Source organism: Pezoporus occidentalis, unplaced genomic scaffold (genome assembly GCF_034315485.1).
Source record: "Pezoporus occidentalis ecotype Australia unplaced genomic scaffold, CSIRO_AGI_Poc_V1 ctg4, whole genome shotgun sequence".
In the NCBI taxonomy this organism is placed as follows: domain Eukaryota; kingdom Metazoa; phylum Chordata; class Aves; order Psittaciformes; family Psittacidae; genus Pezoporus; species Pezoporus occidentalis.
In genome coordinates this window covers 23,626,727-23,653,113 of record NW_026915724.1, presented here as the reverse complement: position 1 = coordinate 23,653,113, position 26,387 = coordinate 23,626,727, and the positions used below count along the sequence as shown (strand labels likewise).

Genomic DNA, 26,387 nt, shown 5'->3' with positions numbered 1-26,387 from the left:
TGAAATGGTGTCACTGCAGTTTGTCTGACAGTTGTGGTCCTAAGCCTTGTAAAAGACTCCCCTCCATTGTGAGGTTTTGCCTTCACGTAAGCTAACATTGACATGTCGTTGCCTGTTTGGTAGTTTATGTGAGAACATGTAGCTTAATGACTTATGGTACGACTGGACAAAGGAGAAAAGTAATCCATGCAAAAGAGTTAATGAGAAGAAAATAAAACCAAATTCTGCCATAGCTCTGAGCTCCAGAATTCACAGATATACATTGTTTCCTGGCATTTGAAATACTGAATGTTTTAATTTCCTGGAGGTAGTTGATTAGAAGCTCTTTCAAACTGATTTGTTTGAAGATCTTTAACATCTTCAGTGGTATTGATGATTGTGCTCATTTAGTTAAGGAAATCTACACTTATGTTTGTAGTACGATGATATTTTTCTCTTATTCTTAAATTTCTTTGACTTGGGGGGGGGCTATAATATAAGAGAACAAGAAAACATTCTCTAATGGAATCAAACGGATGTCTGTGCTGTAAGGGGGTTACTTTTGAGTCATTTGTTTCTTGGCTAGACAGGAATGTTTTTTCTATTGCAAAGCTGGAGTTCCTATGGAAGTCCAGCAGAATTTAGTGTTCCTTCTGTAATGGACCTTCTGACTGTTATACTGCTCTTTTTCTATTATTATTATTTTTATTTATTCCCTCCAGGAAAATGACTTCACTTGTTCAAGAGCTATCTGAGGAAACAACCATTTTTTTTTATTATTTTGTTTGGCCCAGAAATTGCCAGGCAGTTATTACTTTTTGAGCTATAACATTAACTGTCATTCTGTGTGTATTACAAAAGGCTGTGTGGGTATGATAGAATTTATAAAATGTTAACCTCTTAGAAGATATAAAAAATAATTATGGATTTTTAATCAAAATAAGGATCAAAATTTAAAACTACAGTGTCCAAAATAATGAAAACTTTGCCATTTTTCTTGTTTCTTAAACATCAAGGCATTAATTCTCTAGAGTGTAGACCGGTATGCATAATTACATTGGTATGACAAGACAAAGGGATGGTGCTGTTAATTTCTGGTGGAGTTTAGAATAATGTGAGAGTCTAATTTTAGTAGCTGTTTTCTCCATCTACCTGTGCTACTTAAATTTAAATAAATCACTCCTACATCTTGCTTTATATCCTTGAAGAAAAGCAGTTTTGTGTGTTGCATTACACACAGCTGATAAGCCTGACCATTAGCCTCAAGCATGTACTTTTCTTCATTTTTCTTTCCCCTTGTTTATAGGGAACAAAAGTCACAAGCAAAACTGGATGATTAGAAGCACTTCCAGCTGAGTTCAAGCCTGTGTGTGTGACATGCAGAAGTATAATTTAGACTTGCACAGAAATTCTCATCCAAAGCTTTGAAAATAGGTCAGTGGTAAAATATATAACAGGTGGTAAAGCTGTTAGAGGAGAGGGGAAATGACCAGTGTGAGGTTTCACAAGAAATGAGCAATTAGCAAAGCCCTACAGGACCTTCAGCCCCATACATTACATACATTTGAAACTGGTTCAGGTACTAGATGGGAGACACAATAGCAATGGTTTACAGTATGGTTAGGAAGGGCAGTTCAGCTTATTTTGCTGGGGATTTTGGGAGTGTAAAGGTGAAACTAAATTTAGGATTTGAGTTCTTCTGTTGTTCTGTGTTAAACTTTGTGATAAATTATAAACTTTGAATTGTAGTTGATACTTTACCAAAAAAAAGTGTGATGTTTTCAAAGTAAGAAAATTTGCCACAGAACAAAATGCCTTGATTTCATTTTTCCAGGTAGGGATCCCATTTTGTCATTTAAGGGAGATAATGTAGCTGGAAAGGCAGGGTAATATTGTAGCATTATTTTAACTTCCAAAGCATGAGAAGTCTAAGGAGGTTTATACTCACTGTGCACTTGAGCTCAGCTCTGTTCTTTGCAAGCCAGTCAGGAAGCTTTGAGGAACTTGTTGTGAATCCTTGATCCAGGGATGAATTATGTAGTGCTGTGTTAGGGATGTCCTATAGTGGTCCTATGGATGTCACAGGTCACTTTGCCCTGGTGTTCCCCTTCCCCTTGGTACCATGTTACCTCTGATCTGCATCTTTACATACCTTGCTTTTCCTTGGCCTGAGCACAGGAGAGTGGCTTTTACAGGAACTCACTTTAACACAGACATTAACAAGGTCTCAGCACAGCAGAAACTCAGGATTGGCTCTTTTAGGCCTAATTTTGTGACTCTGAAGTCTCCCAGGCAGTGCAAAATTCACTGGACAAAAAATTTCACTATAGATTTTGAAGCATTAAATCTACTTAATGGTATGTATATACCTTTTTCTAAAAATGAAAAAACCCTTCAGCCTTTTGTTTGCTCCCTGTGCATATATTACGTAAGTGTAAATTTTGGAATTAATCCCTCTGCACCAATGGTTGGATATTTAGTAACTTGGCTGCTATCTAAGCAGCAAAATGAATTATCTAGATAATATCTCTGCTAGAAGGCCAAGTGCTGAGCATTGTAGAAAATCTGGCTGTGTGATACAGGTTTCTTCAGAAAGCCAGAGTTTGGAATGCTTCCTTTTGGTTTGGTTTTGATCTAAGCATGAAATACATATGATTCTATTTTTGCATATAGCATAACACTTCTGAACTGTGACTGTAAGTAGATCTTTGTTATTATTGCTGTACTAGAATACATGGGTATTGCTGTTATTGGCAGAGAGCAATAAAACAATGCTCAGCAATTCATAATCCAGGAATATGGCTTTCCCATTAAGGGTAATCAACTGTCACAGCTGAGCTTTTTGACGACTTTGGGAGATGGCAGGTGCTAGAATATCTTGTGCTAGAGAGTACTTCATGCCTGAGCTTATAAACTGTATGTTTTATGTATCAGTAACTTTTAACTGTGATAAAGGTATGTTTAATATGGATTGCTGGGGGGGGGGGGTGGGGGTGGAGGGGGAATTTTACAGTTCAGAAGGAAATAGAAAACTGTGAGTGCTGTTTCAGAAATCGATTCTCCTGGGATTTGCAGACCAAAGAGCAGGTGGTAAGCTTTTTGCTGAGCCTCAGCCACACATTTTTGTTGTTCTTTGGTTTAGAGTAAGTCAACCTTCCATGCTATGATTATATCTGAATTTCAGACCTAAAAAAGAATGTCAAATTTATATCTTCTTATGAGTAGATGAACTTGCCAGCAGTGCTTGCTGGTGCTTTCGTGAATTATTCTAGCAAATGACAGTGTTTCCAACAAGGCTGTTGTGAGAGCTCCAAGGTAATTAATTGTGCAGTAACACCCTTTGCTCATTGCTAAAGTACTTTATGATCTCTTAGGCATTCAGTCTTGGAGGAGTATTTGTTTGAATGCCAGTGACCCAGATGCCTGTATCCAGTGTTGCTGCTTATGGGGAAGAGTACATTGCAAAGGCTTTGTCAGCCTGCAGTGTTATGTTTGAGAATATTGCTCTTGTGAGATCCCACCTGGAGTACTGTGTCCAGCTTTTGGGGCCCCCAACATAGGAAGGATGTGAACCTGTTGGAGCAAGTCCAGAGCAGGGCCAAAAAGATGATCTGAGGGCTGTAGCAGCTCTCCTGTGAAGACAGGATGAGAGAGCTGGGGTTGTTCAGCCTGGAGAAGAGAAGGCTCCTTCTAAGCAGCCTTCCAGTACCTAAAGGGGGCCTACAAGAAATTGTGAAAGGGACTTTGTACAAGGGCGTGTAGGGATCGGACAAGGTGTAACAGCTTTAAACTGAAAGAGGGGAGAATTACTTTAGATGCAAGGAAGAAGTTCTTCACTATGAGGGTGGTGAGCCACTGGCATGGGTTGCCCAGAGAAGCTGTGGCTGCCCCATCCCTGGCAGTGTTCAAGGCTAGGTTGGACAGGGCTTTGAGCAACCTGGTCTAGTGAAAGGTGTCCCTGCCAATGGCAGGGCAGTTGGAAATGGATGATCTTTAAGGTCCCTTCCAACCCAAGCCATTCTATGGTTCTATGTTTGTATGACAGAGTTAAAGATCATGCGTGACCTAAATGAATAGCTGTCTGGCACATTAGTAACTCCTTGGACTATCATGGTAGTCATGTGAAAATTCACATATTTCATGATCAAGTTATGTTCTTAACGGCAAGCTCAAGTCTCCTTGCACATCCAATTAACAAAAAACCTCTCAGTAATCTACTGGTTTGTTTTTTTTTTGTTTGTTTTTTTTTTTTGGTGTTATTTATTTATTTATTTTTAAAGCTTTTTGTTCACAGGCTCTATGTGTGAATTCTCATTAGTTTCTTTAGGAAAGAAGTTACATGTAGATATCTGCCTGTGTATGAGTAAAATTCCACAAGGTATTGGAGGTAGCTGTGCATGCTTCGTGTACATGCTTCGTGTACATAGGCGGCTATGTAATGAATGACAACATTCCATAGACATCTTTGAAGTTTCTCCTTCAGTACGGATGAAAAGGACAACCTTCTTACTGGTGGTTATTTGACTTCCCATCAATATTCAGTACCTTTAGGGAAAGCAGAATTAAATTTGTGTTGCTTTGTGTGTGGTTAATGAATGCCACAGTCACCAGAAAGCAGCAGCATATGTCAGCCTTCTTTTGTGGCACATCATTTTGAAATGGGCCTGTTGTGTGGTTACATTTGGGCTTTCTTAGCGTACATTTCTTAACATCATTGAGTTTAGGCATGAATTTTGGGATTATGAGTTTGACTGACAAGAGAAGTCTGTTAGGAGTCAGAAGGACATGTTTGTTCAGAAATGGATGAAGATGGATTTGAGGAAAGCTACAGTTAAACTGAAAGAGTTGTAATGTTTCAAAGTCTGTGAAATTGTTCAGGTTCTTTCTCTCTCTCTCTCTGTGAAGCTGATATCTGTGGAACACTTGAAATGCACACATACCTCTGACAAATATGGTGAAACTTTTGTAAAGTCTTTTGAGAGCCACTGCTGGCAAGCTTATAAGGCATTCATGCAAATGTAAAACTAACTAATTTGTATATAAAGAATTTGTATTTAAAAGAACAGCTTTCCTTGTACAGGTGTTTTGTAGTTGTTAATTTGGGGGAAAATAGGTGTGAGAAAGTTCTTGACTCTCAGGAGAAGAAATGGTTTACATTGCAGCACGTGTTTACTCACTTTAATTTTTGGATTAATTAAATGGGGGCCAAGCGTGTAGCAGGCAACCGTAGTGGTGCAAATGAGATCTGTGGGAAGGCTGAGAAGTTAACACAAACTGGCTGTTGAGGAGATTAATTGAACAGTGTAGATATTTTGAATAAAAGCGGCATTGATTTTGCATTGGTTCGTGATTACCATAGATTGAACTGAATCAAAGCTACTGTAAGATTTTATTATCTTCTGTAGTTGTCTGACAGACCATAGGCAGGTATGCAATATAAGCCAAATTTAAACCAGTTGCATAAAAATTCTCAGGATCAGAGCTACTGAACATTCCTTTATACCAGTCCATGGGCTTTCCATGACCACTTCTCTTTCACTACAAAATCTTTTCTGCAGTTAATCCGATACTCTCATGTAATCTAGGCAAAGCTTTATTCGAAAGGCTGACATGGCAAATGAAAATTCCTGTCTCTTGCAGTTTGACCACCACTGAAATTTCTGTGGCCTGGTTATGCTTTCAGTAGTCAACTAAAGTCTGCTGCTTCTGTTGGCTTACTCATGGAGTTCACCTGATTGCTTTCTATTTCTATGTAAGGCTGTATATGGATGTTTAACTAATTTTCATCATAAAAATAAAAAAAGGGACAACAAAAGCTTTATTTGAAACTGACTTTATTTACTTCAGCAATACTGAAAGGTTATATGTGCTGAAAAGAATAATTGATTTGGATGGATAGGTGTAGTATTAAATGATTCTGATGTAATAATAGTACCTGTTGATTTATCATATTAATACTGCATTACCACATTTCTTCAAAAAGTCCCTAACCTCTTATGTGTAAGAAGAATTACTCTGAAGAGTAATAGCAGATTTATGGCTTTGGTGAGTGAGAAGGAAATAGAAGTTTTTTTACACGGTCCAATTTTGTGTCTTTAACTTAAGATAAAAAATATATTCTCCTTATAGTTCAGAATAGCATTTCCAGCCATTGGGATTTCATGAAGTTAATTTTGATGTACTTAATTTCAAAGCCACTAAGATTTTGAATGATGTTTTTGTGCAAACTGTCATTATAGACTGTAATTTTCTTAAAAAAACAATATGAAATACTCTGCCTAAACCCCTAAAAAGGTAGGATATTTTATGAAAATTTTCAGATAGTTGTAAGCCTACAGTAAGGAAATATAACAGCATGCCCATTCTGCCTAGTTCTTTCAGCAAATGTATTCCAGCCTTAGAATTCTTAATGTCATTTCCATCTCAGCCTTGTACTTGAATGGGATCAGGATAGCATGACCTGTAGTTAAACTATGAATGAAAGTATATTTAAGAACTTTCAAATGACTTTCACCATCTATGTTAATTATAGCACCCAATTCTTTTACTGGAGCTTCAGCTATTGCTGGAGTCTCTCCAGTTAAATCAGGGAATTTAATTTTGCTTTTCTCTGGGGACAAACTGTCACTTTGGTGAAACTCCTTCAGGTTGGATACATTCCTTAATAACAGAGTAATTATTTGCATTAATCTTGGGGATTATAATCAATGAACAAAAACTAGAAGAAAAAGGAGGGGTTTGTTTCAATGCTTTAATGCAGTAGATAAAATGTAAGTTGAGACTGATACAGTGGAATGAATTCTGCTTTCATTTATGCTAATAAATGATAGTTCTCCTTAGATAATATCTATAGTGAAACTTGAACAACCAAAAGCATGCTTGTAATTATCAGAACCTTTGAATAAGTTGGAGAATTGTATTACGCTTGAGCCTTAATAAACTTACAGTGAAATTACTGCTACTTTATTAGAGGCAACTGTGTCCAGCAACATTTAAGTGCTTAAGTTTTTTACATACTCACTTTCAGGGGAGCAAAACAAAACCCCAAAAAGCTAGCATCCTCTTTGTATGTTTTAGGCTTGTTCTGTGTCTTTGATCAGGGTTCTTACACTGAATTTCTTTAATGTATATGTGAATAGTAAAAAGAACTCAGTAACAAGGTCTCTCTACCCACTTAGTGCTTTCAAAGACTTATGGATATAAAATCATTTTGAAAAAGATCTCCTGTGAATATGGTAGAGAAATTTTCCTAACTCTTAATGTATCTAAACCAGAATGAATCTGTTAAAATGGTGTATTTAATTTCCTTTCATATTTATTTTCTACTAGATCCAGCATACTCAGATTTATTTTTTGCTTTGCTTTTATTACTGCTTTGTCTTAACTGGCAAAGCTGGTTATGTTGCAGAAAGCAATATCTCTTTATTTCAGTAGCAAAGCAACATAATTCAGAACTTAAATACTCCTGTATCTTAAGTGTATATTCTTTGGAAATGAGTGCTTTATCTGATTCATTAGAAATTCCAAACCTTTGCTGCCTACCTGGAAACACTTCGAAGTTTTTTCACTCTACTCATTTGACAGTCTGTTGCAAGTTGCTCTAATTTAGTGAAGGTCATATGTAAATTTAGCTATGTCCCCAGCTATTAAAACCTGGGTAATACTACCCTGTTTCCACTGGGGAATGCTGTGGTAAAAACTACATTAGTATACCCAAGTTAGGCAGTGACAGCAATGCGTCTCTTAGAAGAGCCTATTTAGACATACACTTCCATGAAGTTCTCTTGAGAGTTATGTAGGGCAGCTAAGGATGAGGTAAATAAACAAAAAGTTTACTTTGGTTTATCCTAACCACATTATTTTTTCACCCTTCCTAAAAGCCTGGTCTTTTTCAGGTCCAGAACTGGATACTGAGGAAAGAACAAATTACTTTGTTACAAATGGAAATGATAACCAAAGCAATAGCTTCCTTCCTTGATCATCTAGCCCTTAGAGGGGCATTGGGTTTACATAAAATTTTAACATGCCTGTCTTTTGGACTGTTTTACAAAATTTTATCACAGAAATGTGGGTGTTTGTTTGTCTTCACCTAATATGTCACAGAAAATTTAAGATAAGTAACTTTTGACTTCAGGGGTGTCTGTGGCTGTGTTTCTGCTGTTATGACTCCAGAAGCACAGCATGGAGCTCCTGGCAAGCTAATTTAAAGTCAGCAGGAGGACAGGTTAGACTTAGCAGGTTGACTAAGTGCTGCCTCATACCAGGGGTGGTGGCAGAGAGGAGCTCTGCCCTAGGGAGTGCCATGGGTAACACCAGCTCCTTGGCACTCTTAACCATAAAGCAAGAGTGATTCTCCTTCATAAGGTGTGTTGGAGATCTCCTGGTAAGAAATGAGAGCACTTAATAACTGCAGTACACAGTTTTAATAAAAATATGACTAGAATTCATAAAGCAGTGCAGTAGTAATGCAAACATTGTTGTGACTGGTTGCCATATCTGAGGTCCCTGGTAAATTCAAAGTTAACTGACTCACCTCAGGAGCTGGAGCTTCATAGCCTCTTTAATCCCAATTTAGGGATCCGAAACCTGAGTGGCTTTTGGAGGAAGGGAGGGACAGGCATTTGAGCTGAAAAAAAAAGCCTTTTGCTGCTGTAAGTACAAGCCTGTCCTTAGGCTTTTTTGCTTTGTATAAAAGCCTAGGAAGGGGATGAAAGCTCAGACAGTGGCCTATTGTGTGTGCGGTGAGTGGGGGGAATGGCATGTGGATTCTGCCTGTTCTCATCTATGCTTCAGCAAGAGACCAGATGTATGTGCTGAGGGAAAAAAGGATTCTTCTCTGAAATAGTAATAAAATCAAAAAGATAAGTGAAATTCTCAAAGTAATTTCACTCAAGACTTTTGCAAGTCTCAAACAGTTTGGTTCCCATACAAAGCCTGTTTATTTGAAGCAGTTTTGAGAAGGTTGAATTGGCAGTGTTCATTGGAAGAATGTAATTTGTGTCAGAAAAAAACTAAACCCTTAAATGAACCCCTTTCCCAGAAGCATGCCTTAATGTGTTGGAGGAAGGTATACAGAATAGAAAGTACCATGCAGTGTTTGTGTACAAGAATAATCTGACTGGTTTGGGGTTTGTTTTTGCTGTGTGTGTAAAAGGAGGGTGAAGATGTTGTTTTTACATCGTGTTTGAAGTCAAAGTGTTCCAGCTACTTTATCGCAACTTGTTATAAGAGAACAGAATAATAGGAGTTCAGCCTGGTGTAGGAACTGAAAAAATACAGTGGGACAAAATTCCCCTTTCACTAATGATTTAAGCACACCAGAGTACAAGTTCAGTCTGTGGGAAATGTTGGTGTGTTGTGTTATTTTTTTGGGCTGAAGCCATGACTTTCAAAAGAACTTGGTGTAGAAGTGTAAAGCATAATAATGCAGGCTTCCTTGTTTATTTTTTAAGTTATTTAGCCACTGATTGATTTGCAAAGGTCAGATCCTTCACCAAAATTTAAATCCATCAGGAACAAATGAGTTCTAAGATTCAAGGTGCAGGACTTACTATGTTGTGGGGTTTTTTTTTCCACCTGAATTGAGCAGCAGCATTTATCATTAGTGCTGGCATTTATTTCAGCATCAGGCAGCTGGTTTGGTGTGTCAATGTACAACTCTGTGGTTTAAAAGAACCTTGCTAAGTCCTTTCTTACCCTTGTTTTTCCTACTCTACCTCTGTTTTCACATATAATAAAAACTATGCCAGTGCTTGTCACTTGTGAGGTGCCAGGAGTAATCGGCAAACAGTGCAGTTTAGAACCAGTGACTTCTCTGTAAATAATTTATGCTTTAAAAAAAAGGTAAGTGAATAGTCCTTGAGTATCCAACTCCCAAACCCACATATTTATCAGTACAGCTATTTAGCTGTGAAAAGCTTTTCCTTTTTTGTTTGCATTTGATTAGTATTATGAGTAAAATGGCAGCACTCATGCCTTTAAGCAGCAATGAACTGACTGTCTGAGCTTGTATATTATGTTTGTAGTTACATAGACTTAAAAGTTTTTTTGTGTGTGAAGTTGCGTTAGTAGTTTTGTCCATGTAAAGAAGTGTTGACAATTCTGTGACTTTTCTTTGATATTCTTATGGCACTTGTGTGGTTTTACAAGAACCTTGGTAAACCAGTATTGCTGAAAGTGCTGCATGTTTTCAGCTTCAATGCAAGTCAAAGTGAAGTTTCTCACTTAAGATGTTTGCTGCTTTGTCTTTCAGCAAGAAGAATCTGTGGTACTGACAGACAGTAAATACAGTTTTGATCCCAACTCCTAAATGAGGAGCTAAGAGACTGGAATATAGATCTGAATTGGTGCTGTTGCAGCCTTCCGTGTTGTATCAGCTTTGCATGTATTATGAAATCTGTTCATAGTACATAAAAATGCACAGACCATATTACTGAACTGCAAAAACCCCACTGCTGATAGATCAAAGAAAGCAGCAGCTGTCATCCAATTTTAGCCACAGTGCTTTTGAATGCCTTAATCCTCTTCCCAAACAGAAGGAAGCAGAGAGAGTGCACTTTCTTTATACTCCCCCGCTTCTGTTTTTTTCAAGTGTTGGTGCAGCAAAAGCCAGGAGCTGTGTTTAGCAGCCATCACTGCATGGCACAAGACATTCTTTTCTATGCATCTTATTTGGACATTTCAGTCCTCCTTATGTGTGCTAAGGTCTTTCAAATTTAATCTTTAGTGAAGTTAGAAATTACATTGTGTTTACTCCCAGGTGTTTAAAATATCAAAGTGATTATTCAGTTGTACTTCATTTTCATTTAGGTCTACTTCAAATTTAAATTAACTTGGTATTCTTTGTTCCCTTTCAGTTGCTGAAGGGGTGTGTGTTGAGATTGTACTCAGAACCCGAGTTACAGGAAACATGCATGTCTACCATGAGAATATATTTTATTTTGTGAAATTTTCACATTTTCAGATATCTTTTTAGCAAGTTTTACAAGACAGTTATTACCAAATAGCTTCTCTAGGAAGCAAGCCAGATATGTTGCAAACATAAACTTGATCTGTAACAGCTATTTTTAATGTCTGTATAGTGAGTGCAGTGGTCTGTCTCCAAAGTGGCTCATGGCAGAAATCTGGGGAAGCATATGAGAACTGAGGAAGCGCATGGTGATGCTTCCCTGGTACACTGTGATGTCTCACTAATGTTTCCCGAGATAGAAGCTGTTCTTTGAACTAGAGCCATTTCCTTTCCTCATTAATTTGCCTAATCACTTTTCTTAACTGTATTCTAAGAATATTTTCCAAATATGTGTAAACACATTTCAAGAGAATAGCATAGGAAAATTATTTATATTGAATTGTCAAAATTATTGGAAATAAATTATAAAAGGGTGGTTTTTATGTATTGGTTTTTATGTTTGTTTTGCACTGTCTTGCAAAGTGAATTTGTACTGCAAAGTAATCTCAGCAGAGGAGTGAAGTATGCAAGTGTAAAGCTGTCAGACTACAGCTGGTTCATTCAATTGTCTGTCTTGATAAGCTAACAGATACCATTTTAGTCTCTCACTTTAGCCTCTCAGACCAAAAAAACTTTGCTGTGCAGGTATAAGTAAACTGCTGGAGTCAGAGTGAAAGTTTTAAGAATCCATTTGTGTTGTCCTGTTTACCCAAAGAGAATTTCAAAAAATCTGTATTAAAAAGTGTGTTGGCTGGGACAGCACTGAAGGCCAGATGCAAGGGAACAACGTTTGATGACAAGGTTTGGTTTGTTTAGAAATGCAACTTGATTAAAGTTGCTCTAGTGCCAACTACTCCTTCCCTGCAGTCTGCTCATTTGTGTGACGCGCTAGCCCTCACAACACACACGGAAGATCAGAGATGATGTGCAATAACCCCAGTCCTACTTCTGTTGTCAGACGAGAATCTCCCAGCAGCGACATTACCTTCTTGTAGTTTACTCTTGCAAGCCCATTTTCCCTTCCCTCTACATTAATACACATTTCCAAACTCCTCAGTTTGAAATGCCATCTCTTTACATCTTTAAAAATGCTAAAACATTCAATAAGGGCAAGAAAGAAAGTGTGTATTTTGAGATGTTCATGACTAGTTTTTGCTACCTTACAGTAAGAGGGTATCTGTTTGCTTTTCTCTTGACAGAGCACAGAAAAGAAGCCTCAAGTGCAATGAAAAATTGAGGTACTATCTTGTACTATCAAGGTACTGGATTTCATTACTATGAAATCCAGCTGATTGTAGTTTCAGTGGAATATGTGTGCTTCCACTGGCTGTGCAACAAGCAAAGGAGTTCTTGTGTGTCCCAGTACTCAATACTGGGATATCCAGACAGCTCTCAGATCAAGGAAGAGATGGAGAAACTGAAGGGCAGTTTACTTGTGTCATTAATCTGTGAGAGGAGGGAGGCATCTCATGTGAATTTATTCTTTCTTTTAATTTCCTCACACCCTGCCTCCCTCCTCCTCCAAAAAAAAGGTCATATGCTTGTAATATGGTTTTACAAATTCTAGAGTAATGTTACTTTAAGGTTTGTCAAGGAAAAAGGGAAAATATTCTAAAAGGTCCCACTTTGTTTGAAATTATGAATTTTTATTTCAAACTTGGAAATAAGAAAGTGGTAGGCATGTGGTATGACCTACTTTTGCATGTTCTGTGCTGCATTGCTAAAGTACTACTGTAAGTATTAGAGGATCATTTTTTCTCTTTAATTTTGGTGTTTATTGTTGTCTCAGTTGCTAAGTTTGTTATGCAAACACCAAAAAAAGAGTGTTCCAAGACTGACTGATTCATTAATGGCGTTAATAAATATTTCTTTTTCACTTTTACAGGTTATTGAATCACTAGGGATTATTATATATAAAGCCCTGGACTATGGTTTGAAGGACAATGAAGAGCGGGAATTAAGTCCTCCACTGGAGCAGCTTATTGACCACATGACTAATACCACAGAAACAGATGGGAGTAGGGATGAAGGATATGATGCTCTGGATGAAGGAGAGGAGGATGACAATGATGATGATCAAGAGGAAGTTGAGACCATTCGTTCCTATAGGGATGTCATGAAGGTACAGTGGTCGGCGGTTTATATGATACTTCACTGTTTTTATCAATAAGAAAATTAACTCCATTTTCCATATTACTGTCCAGTGTGATCCTGGCTGTATAATCTCCTGATTTCCCTGGTCATTTTGTAAGGTTTGCTTGCAGAGATGACGTGCAGTAGTATTTCATGTTTGACAGTAAACAACAAAAAAATCCATGATTAACTTTATCTTTGGATGTGCCATTATTATCACATTCTGATTTCATCTGTGCACTGGCTAGTCAGCCTTCCAGTCTAACATCTGTTGGATTACTTTGTGTACACTTGGATACTTCATGGGCTGTTTTCAATTAATTCACCTTTTCATTAGTGTGGTATTAATTTAATTATTCCTTATCAGTTTCTTCCTTTGCCACCCTCCTCTACTTGAAGCAGAGGAGTTCTTTTATAAGAGTAGCTTATTTGTGTGGGGTGAGTCAGGATACAGTATTTCATTGACGATCATTATTGTTGCGGTTCTTGACCTGAGTTGTCAGATTTGGAAATACAGCTTATGAATTTTAATTGCAACAGGTTCTGTAATGTTATCTGAGCTACTGTGAACAATAATTTTAAAGTGTTATCCCTCTGTTTTCTATAGAGTAGTCTTCAGTACAAGTTTTAGAGCCCAATGAGCTCTCATTACAGACAAAGGTATTAATAGGCATGGATTTTGACAAAATTTGAATAGCTGGTTTGCCTCATAAATGATATGAGAGTTTAACACAGGACAGAAAATTGTACAGTAACTTGTACCAGGGGATTGAACTCTTTATATTGCTTCTTCATAAATGCAAGTTATATCTGAGGACCAGAAGCTTAGTGTAGAGAGACTAGAAGAGAGCCTCAGATAAGCACATCAGGACTCATTAGCCAAGAGAAACAAGAGCCCCCTAAAATCACTCGCTTCTGATGGTTTGACAGTAAAGAAGGAAGCTCTTAGAAGACTGGAGTGGGAGTAACTTCTGTTTGAGATGCTTTTGTATTCTTGTTCCATGAGAAATAACAGTTACTGCTTAATGCCTTTGTTTTTCCTCACTCCCTCGGAAAAGCAGGGGTCAGACGGACAAATGAATGAAATGGCCTTTCACCCTCTGTAATGGGGAGGGCCTGGCTGGCTGAAATACTCTCCCCTTCAAGCCCCTGCCACCCCCAGCCTTGCTGAGTCAGTGCCCTCACTGTGGGCAGGTGCTTTGATCTCTCCATTCTTTGCTGCTCCCCATCTCTAGGAATGGTCAGCAGCACCCTAATAAGCCCCCATGCGAGGTGGTCTTAATAGCATGATGTTACATAGAATATAGATGCGATATAACCTCTTCCCACAGTTTGGCAAAAATGCCATGATTTGGTGGGACAATCAAAGTTGGACCCTAAGAAGTAGTTTTGTTTAGTACAGAGGCAGGCATGACCTTTATATGTACAGAGATGAGGGTAGTGAATTGCAGAAGTGATTATTATTTTACAGGTTCTTTACTTGATTTCCGCAAGCAAGAAAAAATAAGCTTGGGAGACTTTGCTGAACTCCTTTAGTTAACCTGGTAAACATCCCTGAAATGCGAAAAGGATTAAAAAAATGTTTGTTCAGGTTTCTGCTGTTATGGCTACATGGCATCTCTCTGGTTCTGCTCGGTTAGTGTGTTATCTCTGTTAGCTTTAGGTACCAGCCTATTTATGTGTTTTAAAATCAGCATCTTACATTCTAAATTTTATCATCTTTTGCTATTAACTTTTTGTCACTCTGGAAATGGTCCACTTTTGCGACTTTGCCTTAGTGAACTGTATTTCAGCTCATTTTTACATCATCCTAACTTTTACTCCTCCATCCCTTGGAATTCTCTTTTCTTGCTGCTGTTGCATTTGCCTAAATTATTTGCTGCAGGCTTAACTCAACCACTTGCCTTTATTGCCTTCTCTGTGTCATTACTGCATTGTCAGTACTAGAGCAGCAGCATCATTCTGCCGTGTTTTCGACATGACTGCGGATTTGTAAGATCCTTTTTTCTTGACTTAGTCTTATCCCTGACAGGGGACGATGCTTTGCATGTGGCTTTCTTTTATTTTTTATTGTTTTTATTTCTTTTTTTCCAGCAGTGGTAAACTTTGTTGCAGGCTACACCCTTATTTACCCAGGGACTGTTTCACAACAGCAGTGTGTGGTCTTGTGACCATAAGGCTCAATTACTATAATTCCCTCTTGGCAAGACTGACTGTGAAGCTTTCTCCTCTGTAGTTTGTAGTGAATGCTGAAGCAGGTTTGCTTGTTCAGTTGAACAACTATCATTCTTGCCTACCCTGCATTCTCTAAATTGCAAGCTTGGGAAATGGTAGAGATGGGCTGTATGCTACTTACATTGATTTTTAAGGTTTTTAACTATATAGTCTCCAGTAGGGATGTGATTTTCTCCTTGAAATGAGATTATATGTTTCATCCTTCTCCAGAAAGTGTCATTGTCTGGTCCAAGCTTGTCTGCCGCTGAGACTGAATTTTTCACCATTAATCACTATTGCAGGTGACCTATTCCATGATTAAAACACAGAGAAACATGTGTCAGTTTCTTCTGTAATGTGAAGTAGGCAAGGTCAGTCCTGAGCCCACCTGTAACCTGGAAAACACTGAGTAATGTGGTGGACACCTATTCCTAAGAACTGGGAAAAGGGTAAGTGCTAAACAGTACTGCCAAGATCATCGCTGGCAAAGCTCCTGCTTGGAGAAGACACAGACAAGCTTTTGTGCTACTTCTCAGTATATTTGGCTGATTTGGCTTCTGGCTTCTTTAGCAGAGCCAACCTGCTGCACAGACTTGATCTACTGTTTTTAAAAAAGCATCTGTGAAGAGAGAAGACGTTGGTTGCCAGATGCTTAACTTTTTTAGTCTTTGATGTGTTTTGGTTATGGTCCTAGTGCAAATGAGGAGAGAAATGGAGACAGTAAGGACTGGATGTTTTCAGACAGATGTTTTCTTTGTTTGGGGCTCTCTTCCCTGCCCCCATTTGCAGGACGCACCATGCGCATACGGTACAGGAAATCCTTGGGAAACTTGGGAAGCCTTAGGCAACAGAGGTTATAGACAGTGTAGACCTGGCATGCTGGGCAATGTTGGGCTTTCTAAGGGTGTATGAAGTCCATCATGTGGCACTTATCCATGTGTATGGCCCCTTCCTTGATACTGAAACAAAATGATACAGTTTATCAACCTCTTCCGGAGTATGTTCAAACCATAATCTTGACGTTATCTCACCCCTTATCCTGCAGTTCTCTTCAGTCAGATGGCTTAAGTCATCACCACTTTTGACATTAACTTGGGAGTGCTTTTTCTAAGCTGCAGTTTATTGGTAAGGCTGGCCTGAGCCCCAAGTTGTAGTATTATCCTGTATTCTAGGCCAGCACCCTCATCTAATTCCAGGTGTAAAGAAAGCCACACAACCCTTAGATAGCAGGTTTTATTCTGTGCTGGTATTTTCTGGGCTGAACTGCCATCCTAGCCCTAGCCCTGTCATTTCTTTTAGCCAAATTACTACTGCCAGTACTAGACTTTACCTTAGCTATCCCTCAGAGCAGAGGTGTTGTCAGTCGTATCTGCCAGTTGTGACACTAACCTTTGTCACTGCTTCTGCTACCTTTTTCTGCAGGTCTCATAGAAGATGCGTAAGGAGGTAGTGGTCTTCCTGTGTATCTTGACCTTACTCATGTTCAACTTTCATCCTGAAAGTTAACTTTAACAGGAGCATTATCTGTAGCCAAGGCACACCTTCTTGTCTCAGAGACAAGCATAGGTGGATGGCCTGCAGGGCTCAGCGGCCTCTCGTCCCAGGCCTTACCTAACTGATCACTTTTGGGTAGTTCAGTAATAATGTTTGCTAATTCTGACCAAAAATTAACCATTGGGCAACTGCTGCTTCACAGATTTTAGTTAGTGACCCAGGACCCATAGTAATCAAAACTCACACTTAGGAAATCTCCATGAAGACTTTTTAATTCGTATGAAGATTATTTTCAGAGCAGTTTGTGCAGTGTTGTGTTGTCTCGCTATAAACAGGATTGCAGTTTGCAGTATATTAATTGGTAGAAATTCATGTTTGTGCTTTGCTTGTAAGCAAAGAGGAAGAATAAATTACTTGTCCCGTTCCCCCCCCCCATCTGTCCGTCCGCCCCCCCCCCGTATTTCAGGTATTTTAATTGTCCTTTAATCACTGGCATGGTCTCTAAAATGAGACACTTTTAAGTCTCGATGACTCATATATATTGGTAGTTCAAGTATATGACTGACTTCTTTCAGCTGAAAGGAACTGAATTTACAGTGATGATATTGATCTGCTTGTGCTTTGTTTTGAGTACTCTGATGGTAGTACAGATCAACTCTCTATGGCATGTGTAAGATTGTAGAGGAAAAGAAGAGTATGTCCTGTCTTCATGCAATTACAGGTGAGATGAGAAGATCTACATTTAGATCTAAGTATTTTGGAGGCTTCCTTCTGAGTTTGAGGACTTCCATTAGTATCATATAGATGGTATGACCCCATGTAAATATAATATGGGAACCTGTCAGAGATGAACCAGAACATGCAGTTAAAAACAAGTATGGGTATTTGTTTATGGCAGTTAAAGAGTTCATGTTACTGGAATTCAGAGGTCCACAATTTTGCCTGGTTCATGAGGTTAAGATTAGTAAGACGTAGCTTTCTGTGAATGTAATTCTGTTTAAGGCTGGGTTGGCTTTAGCATTATTATATGAGCATGCAGAACAGTATTCGTGCTTTATTTCAAAGCAAGCAAGTTGCAACATACTCGATAATTCTGTCTGAAGCTGGTGAAGATTCTGGAACCTTACTGAGATGGTAACAAATACCCCCAATGCTGTCAGTTCGTTTTCTATTAAAAAGGAACACAACATGCCATTTCTGAAAATCATCATGCTCAAAAAAAAACCAAAACAGTTGATCATCTCTCTTGAGTCTTGTTTGTAGTGAACTAAAATGTCACGTGCTAGTCCTTATTTTGGTGGATCTTCTTTTAGAAAAAGGTGATCTATATCTCTGCATTTTGATGGGGGAAAAATTGCAACTATAGTGCTTTGGAAATCCTTACTTCTTTTCACTTTTGTTGTCACAGTACTTGAGTTTGATTTGTTGGCTCGAAAAACCTAAACATCTTCTATCTGGATCTTCAGTTGTCCATGCAGACCTGATGTCTGAGACCCTTCTGAATGTTGGGGAACATCCTGTCCCAACTGTTTGGGTCCCTGACAGTACAACCATCTAGTTTTTGTATATCTTAAGTTTTGAGGGGGCCAGGCTCTCCTTTGGCTATTATTTTTTGCAGTTTAACTCTTTGGGGACCATAAACTAGAAAGAAACCCGAAGACCAAATTATTTTGTGAACACACCCCCCATATCATACTGGTGTGACAGGGCTCACCTAGGTGGATGTCTCTGGGGAGTCTGGGCCTTTGAAGCTGGACTATCATGGTTTTGGTATGAGCAGGTAACAGCTTGTGTTCGCACACTCCCAGCCACCCTTTCTCTCTGTGCTGCATTGACAAAAGTGGGAGCTCTTGAGTTCAGCAGTGAAGTCCACAGGACCAATGCTCATCTGTGCTTAGAAGCTTAAAAACTCTCCTTTCTGTGCTCTTACCCTCCCAAAGCATACTGACTGAGGGTGCACCTTTTTATATCAACTAGCCAGTGTCTTCAGGCAGACAAGCAGAAATTGTGAAGGTCACAGAAAAGCAATTGCTGAGATTGGGTTAACAAAGGAATATGGAGATCTTGATGGAATAGGGCCTATCCACAGGCATTTTCTTATTCCTTCGGCATTCTTTGGGCTAACTTCAAGTTGTCTTAGAAATGCAGTAAGCCTGCTATTTTTCTGTTGTCCAAGCAGGCCTTGTACATCATGGTTATTCATTCAAACCATTGTGTGTTTCTTCTGTCTGTGCTGTCACCTTGGCTGGGATCCATGTCACCTTTATTTAGTCAGAGGATCCCAAAGGTTTTTATTTGTTTAGTGTTGTGGGTTTTTTTTAACTCCATTGGTAACTTCATCTGTTTCGCTGCAAGATCCCTCAAACATTTGTGCAGGAACAACTGAAAGACTAGCAAAATAAACTGTGCTGCTGGCTGAGTCATCAAAGGAGTTAGTGTTTGAAGTTTGGGTACTTTGCAGGCCCAGGGAACTGAGCTGAGGACAGACCATGCAAAATAAAGTACAAGTGTCTCTCTGCATGTTCGAGTCTTTGTGATATATGTATAAGCAATATCTTCATGTGGTTGGTTTTAAAATGAAATTATTTAACAATAATAATAGGGGTTTGATATGAAGGGCTTTATAAACAGCTGCAGGGCAAGTGGATTTATGACAGCTGAGAGCTCTGTAAGTGAAAGATAAGCAGAAGTGGAAGTAATTTTGTACTGTTCATGTTTATTTTGAGAGGTTTTGTTCAGAACTTCGTTATTCCAAATGTACTTGCAAGAAAGTTGTCCTTTATGGCTTTGGTCTTTCCATTGAAAAGGAAGGGCTTTTTTTTCACCCTTGCTTTAATTATTCTCATGCAGAACATCCCTTCCAACAGTGTCGGCTTATATGGATTGGAGTGTTTTATTCCAGGCTTGGAGACAAAACCAAATCACCTTTTCTGAGGTGATTTTTGCCTTCACATTATAGCTTACAGTAACACAGCTACACCAGTTCAAAACCCTAGTACCCATAATTCACATAATTATACTGGTATAACCTGTCTAAGGTTTAAAATAGTCTGAGGAATCCAAGGAGTTGTCCAACAAAAACAGGAAACACAGATTGGGTGTTCAGATTATTTTTGTGTATGGGGAGGCTAGAATACACATGAAATTTGTGTGTGCCCTTTATGCATTCAAAAGAAGCAGAGTAGGGCATGGACTTTTTTTCCCATCTGTTTTATGCTGCAGTTATTATAAATAATTTATACACAGGTAAAAATAAAGTTCTAGGTTTTAGTAGAGGTGGAAGGATTCTTTGGTGCTACTGGTGTTCCATAGTGACACAGAATTTGTTCCATAACACAGAATTTGTCATGATAGAGCTCGTGTTTTCCATTTAAAAATACAAATGTCTAAAATGTGCAAAGCAATTTGTTAGAAATAACATGTCTGAATATGAGGTTTAATCTGAAGTATCAAAGAACCTGTGTTAACCTGCGCTGCCTAAAATAGACTCTGGAGACTAAAGCAGATCAATGGTTGTTTACTTTCACAAGGTACATTTTGTTTGATCAGATTAATTTGAAATTCTAACTAATGACTGGAAATGAGGGTAATGGTCAATTAACACAGTAATGCTGTAGTGACCCATAACAAAGTAAAAAAAAAGCAGAGCCACCATTACAAAAGTGACCCAAATCTTCCCTGTGCTGCGGGTTAACTCCATCACTCAGCCTGGCAATGCAGACCATCCTGTGCAAAGCTGAAGAGATCTGCTGAGAGTCCCCCTCTTCAACTCACAATTACCTCCCCTCTCCAGGTGTTAAAAGCAATAAGTGCAGAGAAGGCTGTGATGGATTTTTCACATTCACTGTCAGCCTGCTAAAGGCAGTAGATCTGCTCAGAAAAATCAGCTAGGGCAGCAGCTTGTCTTACGTTAGGGTTTGGCAAAAGTTCATCTTGTCAGAATCTAGTTTCCACCCATGCAGACTTCGCAGTCTTGCATGTTCTTGGTGTTTTCAGCTAGTGTTTTAGCTCTGCTGGCTCCTTTCACTACTTTAAACATGCAGGCCATTTATTACAGATGCACATGACATCTTCTACCTTGTCTGTAAGGCACAAGTGTTCTTTGATTTACATGTAATGCCAACATCCCATAGGGAATATCCCATGTACTTTATCAGTACTGCTTGTATTATTTACATTATGCGTGTGATACATGTTTTAGTGGACATGTAAATTAATGGTGACATGCAAAATTGCTCAACAATTTTCTCTCCCGTGTAGCATTATGTATTGAAGGGTTGCAGTAGCTGCCCTCACAGACCATATTCAAAACAGTAGATTAAGTTGTTTCTGTACTTTTTTAAGTTGTGCTCTTGTTTGAAATGGGCAGTATAGATCTTGCAGCAGTAATTCTCTACAGGTATGGAAGAAGGGGGGTTTATGGGGTGGGGGGGAACTTCTTAATTAGGCCAACTGATTTATCTGGAGGAAGACACATTAACCTTCCAGGCTGACATGAAAGGTCCAATGGCAGTCTCCAAGTGCTAGTCCCCTGTAGGCTCTGTAGTCTCTTAACTTCTGAGAGGTGAGACCCTCACAATCCATCACCCCATTCAGGAGAGGTGTCAAGAGGAAAAGTGCCTGTTCTAGTTCTGGTTTTCTAGTTCTAGTTCTAGAAAAGCTTTGCCTTTTCTAGTTCTTGCCAGGATGCAGATGACGAGATTTGAGGATGCTCAGAAGTTTTTCTTGCTGATAGCAGTTGTGGATAAAACTATAGGTATTTCAGTTGTCACTATTGCTAGTTCAGAGTCATTTTAAGGATGGTAAAATTGCATTGCCAAAGAAAATGGAAGCAGCGTAGATGCTAAAAAATTACTCAAATCCTTATGGAGGCGTAACAGCAACATGGGAAAAGTAAAGAACTAGAGTGATGGCCCTTTAATTAAGCCACTGTGATCTTTTTGCTTTTGAATTATTCAAGAGCGAGCCTTGGGCTTGAGGCAAAGTTTCTTTTGGTGCATTTATTTCAGTGCCGGTAACAGTATTAAAAGAAATGAAACATTTAGAGGAAAGCTGTTTGAATTGACTTTAAAGTACCACTAATTTTCCAGAATAATAACCTATTTTAGCTATTTAATTCTTTTAATACACTGTTGATTACTGTGCTGCCATGATACTGTTTTCTGCTCCCCTTTGCTTAGTGTACTGTTGCATGCTGTATTTTAGAAAAATATTTAAGTGAGATAAGGCCATTTGATACAAAGAAATAAACAGTGTGTATTAGATTATGCTGTCCCCTAAAGATATAAATCTAAAGGTCAGAATATCGTATTTATCCCAAAGGTTGGTCTGAAGACAGGGTATGTTTTGCATTTCTTAGTAAAAGGATTTTTACAGTAGGTTTTTGTTTGAAATATGTATTTGCAAGATCCTTAAATAGTATTATAACTGAAGCAGTCCTAAGGGGTAGCTTTCAAAAGACTATTGTCTTGCAGGATGCATACCCCCGACTGTATTTTAAACGAGTGATTTATAAATACTTTTAATGAAATAACACAATGGGAAAATCAGTATTCTTCTGGGTGAAGGCTTCAGTAAATTTCTCAGGTTGTTTTAGCTTGTCTTTACTGCATTGCTTGGGCTGTACTGTCCCAAAGCTTGTGCATTTGTGCAGATGTGTCTTGTATACGCAGTTGTGGAGAATTATTTTAACATTTTAATCTAGCAGCCTTTCTAATAACTCACACTAACTTGTGCAACTGAACAGAATGGTCCCAAGAGATAAACACCTTGAATCTCCTAAATTTGAAATACCATTTGTTGTAGGGAAGGTGTCAGCTAGCCAGGATGCTGTAGGAAAAGAGCAGGCATTTTGCATGGGGAGATGAAGTGAACCGACAGAGCTGAGTTGCAACCATGGCTACTTGTTGTTTGGAGACTAAACAACAGACTAAATCATGTAAAGAAGAAGATTTAGCTGAGGGATTGCCAAGGGCAGGGAGCTAAGGGATTGTGCTAAAGGAAGCCAGCTGCACATGGGGGCAGTGCTTCATATGCTGCTCTGTATTTGCTTTGCATAAAGCCTGTAAAGAAGGCACTAGGAAGACTTTTTTGGATGCCTGGTTTGATGGAAGACAGAGGAGGTTTTTTGCCTTTGCCCTGAAGAGTGAACAAAGCCCTTTCTTTTATTGTTACTCATGTATTTGCATCTCGGAGAAAGAGGTGTGAAACTCGATCTGAAACTCTAGAGAAGCCAGGCATTTGTTTTATTGTTATTGAGTCCATGGTGGCAAGGAAGAACACGATACTTTGGGCGATTTAAGCCAAAAGAGAGCTTTATGGTTTTTTACCTGGCTTTTTCTTAGGAGAAAGTAAACTTGGAGTTGGGACAAGGTCCTAATGAGCAATTCTATTTGTTTTGCCTTTTCAGCATGCCAAGATTTCTTGACGTGGGCATTAAGACCAGCACTTGCTTTAGATGAGCAAATTCTTATGAAGCCAAAGCTCTTTATGAACTGGTCTCTTCTAATCAATTAATGTCAATCAGTCTGCTCTATTATAGTGTGTGTAACAAGCCCCCATATATGTATTTTATGCAGTCACACACTTATACAGATAGATGAAAAATATCACTGTCCTCAATCCACTCTTAAAAAGGGAAAGATTATAAGGTGATGTTTGAAGACATCACAGTGCTGGGGGAAGAAAGTGAGCTCCAGGGTTTGGTTTTTGAAAAAACCTCTTTACTACTGTGGTAGCATGTAATATTAGCACAAAAGAGAAAAAGAAGTTCAGGGGAGTATTAGCATGATTTATTAAGTCTTTTCATGTTGGCACACAAGAATCATGTCACAGTAGGAATATTTTTAATGGCTCAGAGGTTAAACAAAAGTAGAAAATATGTTTTCCAGGCAACACACACATTTGGAAATAAAAGTATTCATTAAGTTCATTTTATCTTTGTGTTTGCATTTACTTTTGTACATACCTATACAGAAAGTGAAGGGATTCCTGTACCTTAGCTTGATCAAGAAAGCTGGGGACAGTTTCTGTAAATCCCTTTAATGTAATTTTAAAGCAGCTTTGAACGTGACAGGTGTTTAAGGGAATTATGTTGATAGACAGGTTTCATTAATTACAGTGATGTCATTTGGTGTCTTAAATAGTTGTCCTGATTTTTTCATTCTGGGCAGTGTAATTGAAGGTCAACATGTGGTCTGCTTTACTTTGAAAGTAACCACTGTGCTTGTTTTAAAAGGGTGATGTCAGTCCTTTTTGCTTTTGAGCATGTTAGTGAGCAAAGGAGGGGTGTTTATTGCAATTTCTTGTGCTGGAAATGGTGTTTACTATGTTCGGAGCCCAGGCAGTTTGCTGGGGACTTTCCAGCGAAGAGGTAGGCTGCCAGAGGCGCTTGGCCTCATGGTGTCACCTTCAGCAGAAGTGCAGAAGTCTGTCCTTACAGGAAACCATTAAAAAAAACCAAACAAACCTGCAAAATAGTTGCAAAAAAGTGTACCTCTGAACACTACGGGTTGTTTTTTCTTTTTACTTGGGCCTAGTTTTTGTCACAAGTGACTGAAGGATAAGAAGGGGAGAGGGTACATGCCCACTTCTTCCAAGTGTTGTTCAGGTGGCCAAGGCATGCATGCCACCCATCTGCCCTCAGCCTGGCTCTAGGGTCAAGCACGCAGGTAAAACAGGACCACTGTCTCTGTCACATCCAGGATGCTTTCTGCCGTAAAGATGAAACTTGAGGTTTGTAATCTCCCACCAGGTATTACTTCTGCCTGGGTGCAGGGCAGTGAGCTGCTGAGGTGAGGTAACTGGCGGGGTAACTAGGCCACCCCCTCCCACTAACCTCTATTGTCTCAGATGCTTACCACAATAAAATGATTAATAATTTTCTTTACCACTCTGACAGATAAAGATAACCTTTCTTTGAGGTTAATTTGGCAGCTATCTAGGACTTTTAATGCAAGCAGAGTAGTTTCTTGGCAGCTCCCTGCTGGTGTCATGCAGAGTTTGAGGAAACTGAGCCCCCCTTGCCTTCCCTGCCTCCCCCAGCTTCCACTTGAAGTCATATTTCTTATGGGACCCTGATGTATATTTAAGGATACTGACAAGAAGTCCCTTAGAAACATCTTGTTTGGGGCTTTTTGACAGGAGAGTGGCTGTTTCAGCTATCCTTGCTGTCAGAACAAGCTGTAAGCTTTAACACTTATCAGTTTTACACCAGACTCTTGATAGATGTGAAAGTACATCCTAAATACAACTCAGAGCTGTCAGCAAACTTCAGTTGAGGCACTTTGCCAGGGGCTTAGATTTGTCTCTTTATCTATTGTTATCAATTTCTCCTATATGAAGTTAATATTAAACTGGCTTTCATCTTGCTGAAGGTAGCAATGTTTGAAATAGACTTATATATTTGCATTTCTACTTACCCATACTTTGCTCTTAAGTTTTGTTTATTTAAAAAATAAATGCCCTGAGTTTTGGCCTTTAAATGTGGCTTCATCATGAAAAATATCAGTACAGAAGCGAGTTACCCAAGAGTAACAATTGGTCTTTGACAACATGCGGGAGAGTGCTCTACCACAATCACCCCTTTGATAACCTTATTCTCCATGGACTGAGGTCACTACAGTATTAATTGCCTTCCAGAGATTTAATTCTTTTTATATTTCTGCTTTGAAAGGCCTTGATAAATGTATCATGGAAAAGCATCTGTTTCAACGATGTGTAGTAGATACCTCTGCAAGTGCCAGGGGTTTTAAAGGTAGCTTTGAAGTTGAAGAACTGAGCTGGGAGTTCCTGCCTGACTCGCAGAGATATATCTTTCATGATACGTAACTGAGAATGGGTAAATAATTATCCGTGGTGCAGGTCCTTAGAATACTTGGCACGAAATAGTTTAATTATTTTAAGGGCTGTGTTTGAAAACAAAGTAATCATGCAGCAGTTGACTGGAGAACCAGGAAAGTGATTTGCCTCCTTCCATTTTCTCTTTTTACCTTCAAATAATAAGATCTTGATGAAGAGGTAGCTTTGCTGTGTGGTTTTTTATTGTTTTTCATGGTTTATTTTTTCCCTTAACTATTCTCTGTCAAGGACACATCCCTTTTACTGCAGAACATGCTTGTTTCTACAAGGCTTCTTCTTAGATAAGAATGTAAGACTTATCTGATGTGGTTGAAATAACCTAAAGTTCAATATTTATGTAATTAAAAGCAAGGCAATGAGAGTTGGGAAGACACTTCAAATACCATAAAATATGTATTTCTTTTCCAATGTTTTTTTTCTTTTGAGTGTGCAAAGAAATTAATTTCAAAAAGAATGCTCAGCATTTGAAAGTACAAGTAGGGTTTTTTTGCAACTATAACAAGCTTCGCCCTTTTTTTGCAGTCAGAGATCAGCCAAGGTGCATGACTTTGCCTCCTTCTGCAAGTGACATGTTTTGAAATAAGCAAGCTGTTAGAAAGGACAGCCAAACTCTAGGGAAGAATTGTTTCTGAACTTAGTTTATTAGCAAGAGAGGGTCTCTCTTGCTCTGCATCTTTGGGTTCTTATCTTGTGCTTAGGTCTGTGTTGTTCATCCTTTTTAGAAGCAAGGACTTATTCCTATCCCCTCCAAGGATGTATG

General features: G+C 38.7%; 1 protein-coding gene across 6 annotated transcripts in view; it reads left to right on the top strand.

The window, feature by feature from the left end:
- Positions 1-26,387, top strand: part of SPIRE1 (spire type actin nucleation factor 1) — a 132,551-nt gene that overhangs the window by 46,050 nt on the left and 60,114 nt on the right. For all 6 annotated transcript variants that reach the window (XM_062633015.1, XM_062633014.1, XM_062633016.1 and 3 more), the window contains exon 3: positions 12,813-13,049. In XM_062633015.1, coding sequence (XP_062488999.1) covers positions 12,813-13,049 — 237 coding nt within the window. The remainder of the gene's footprint in view (positions 1-12,812; positions 13,050-26,387) is intronic.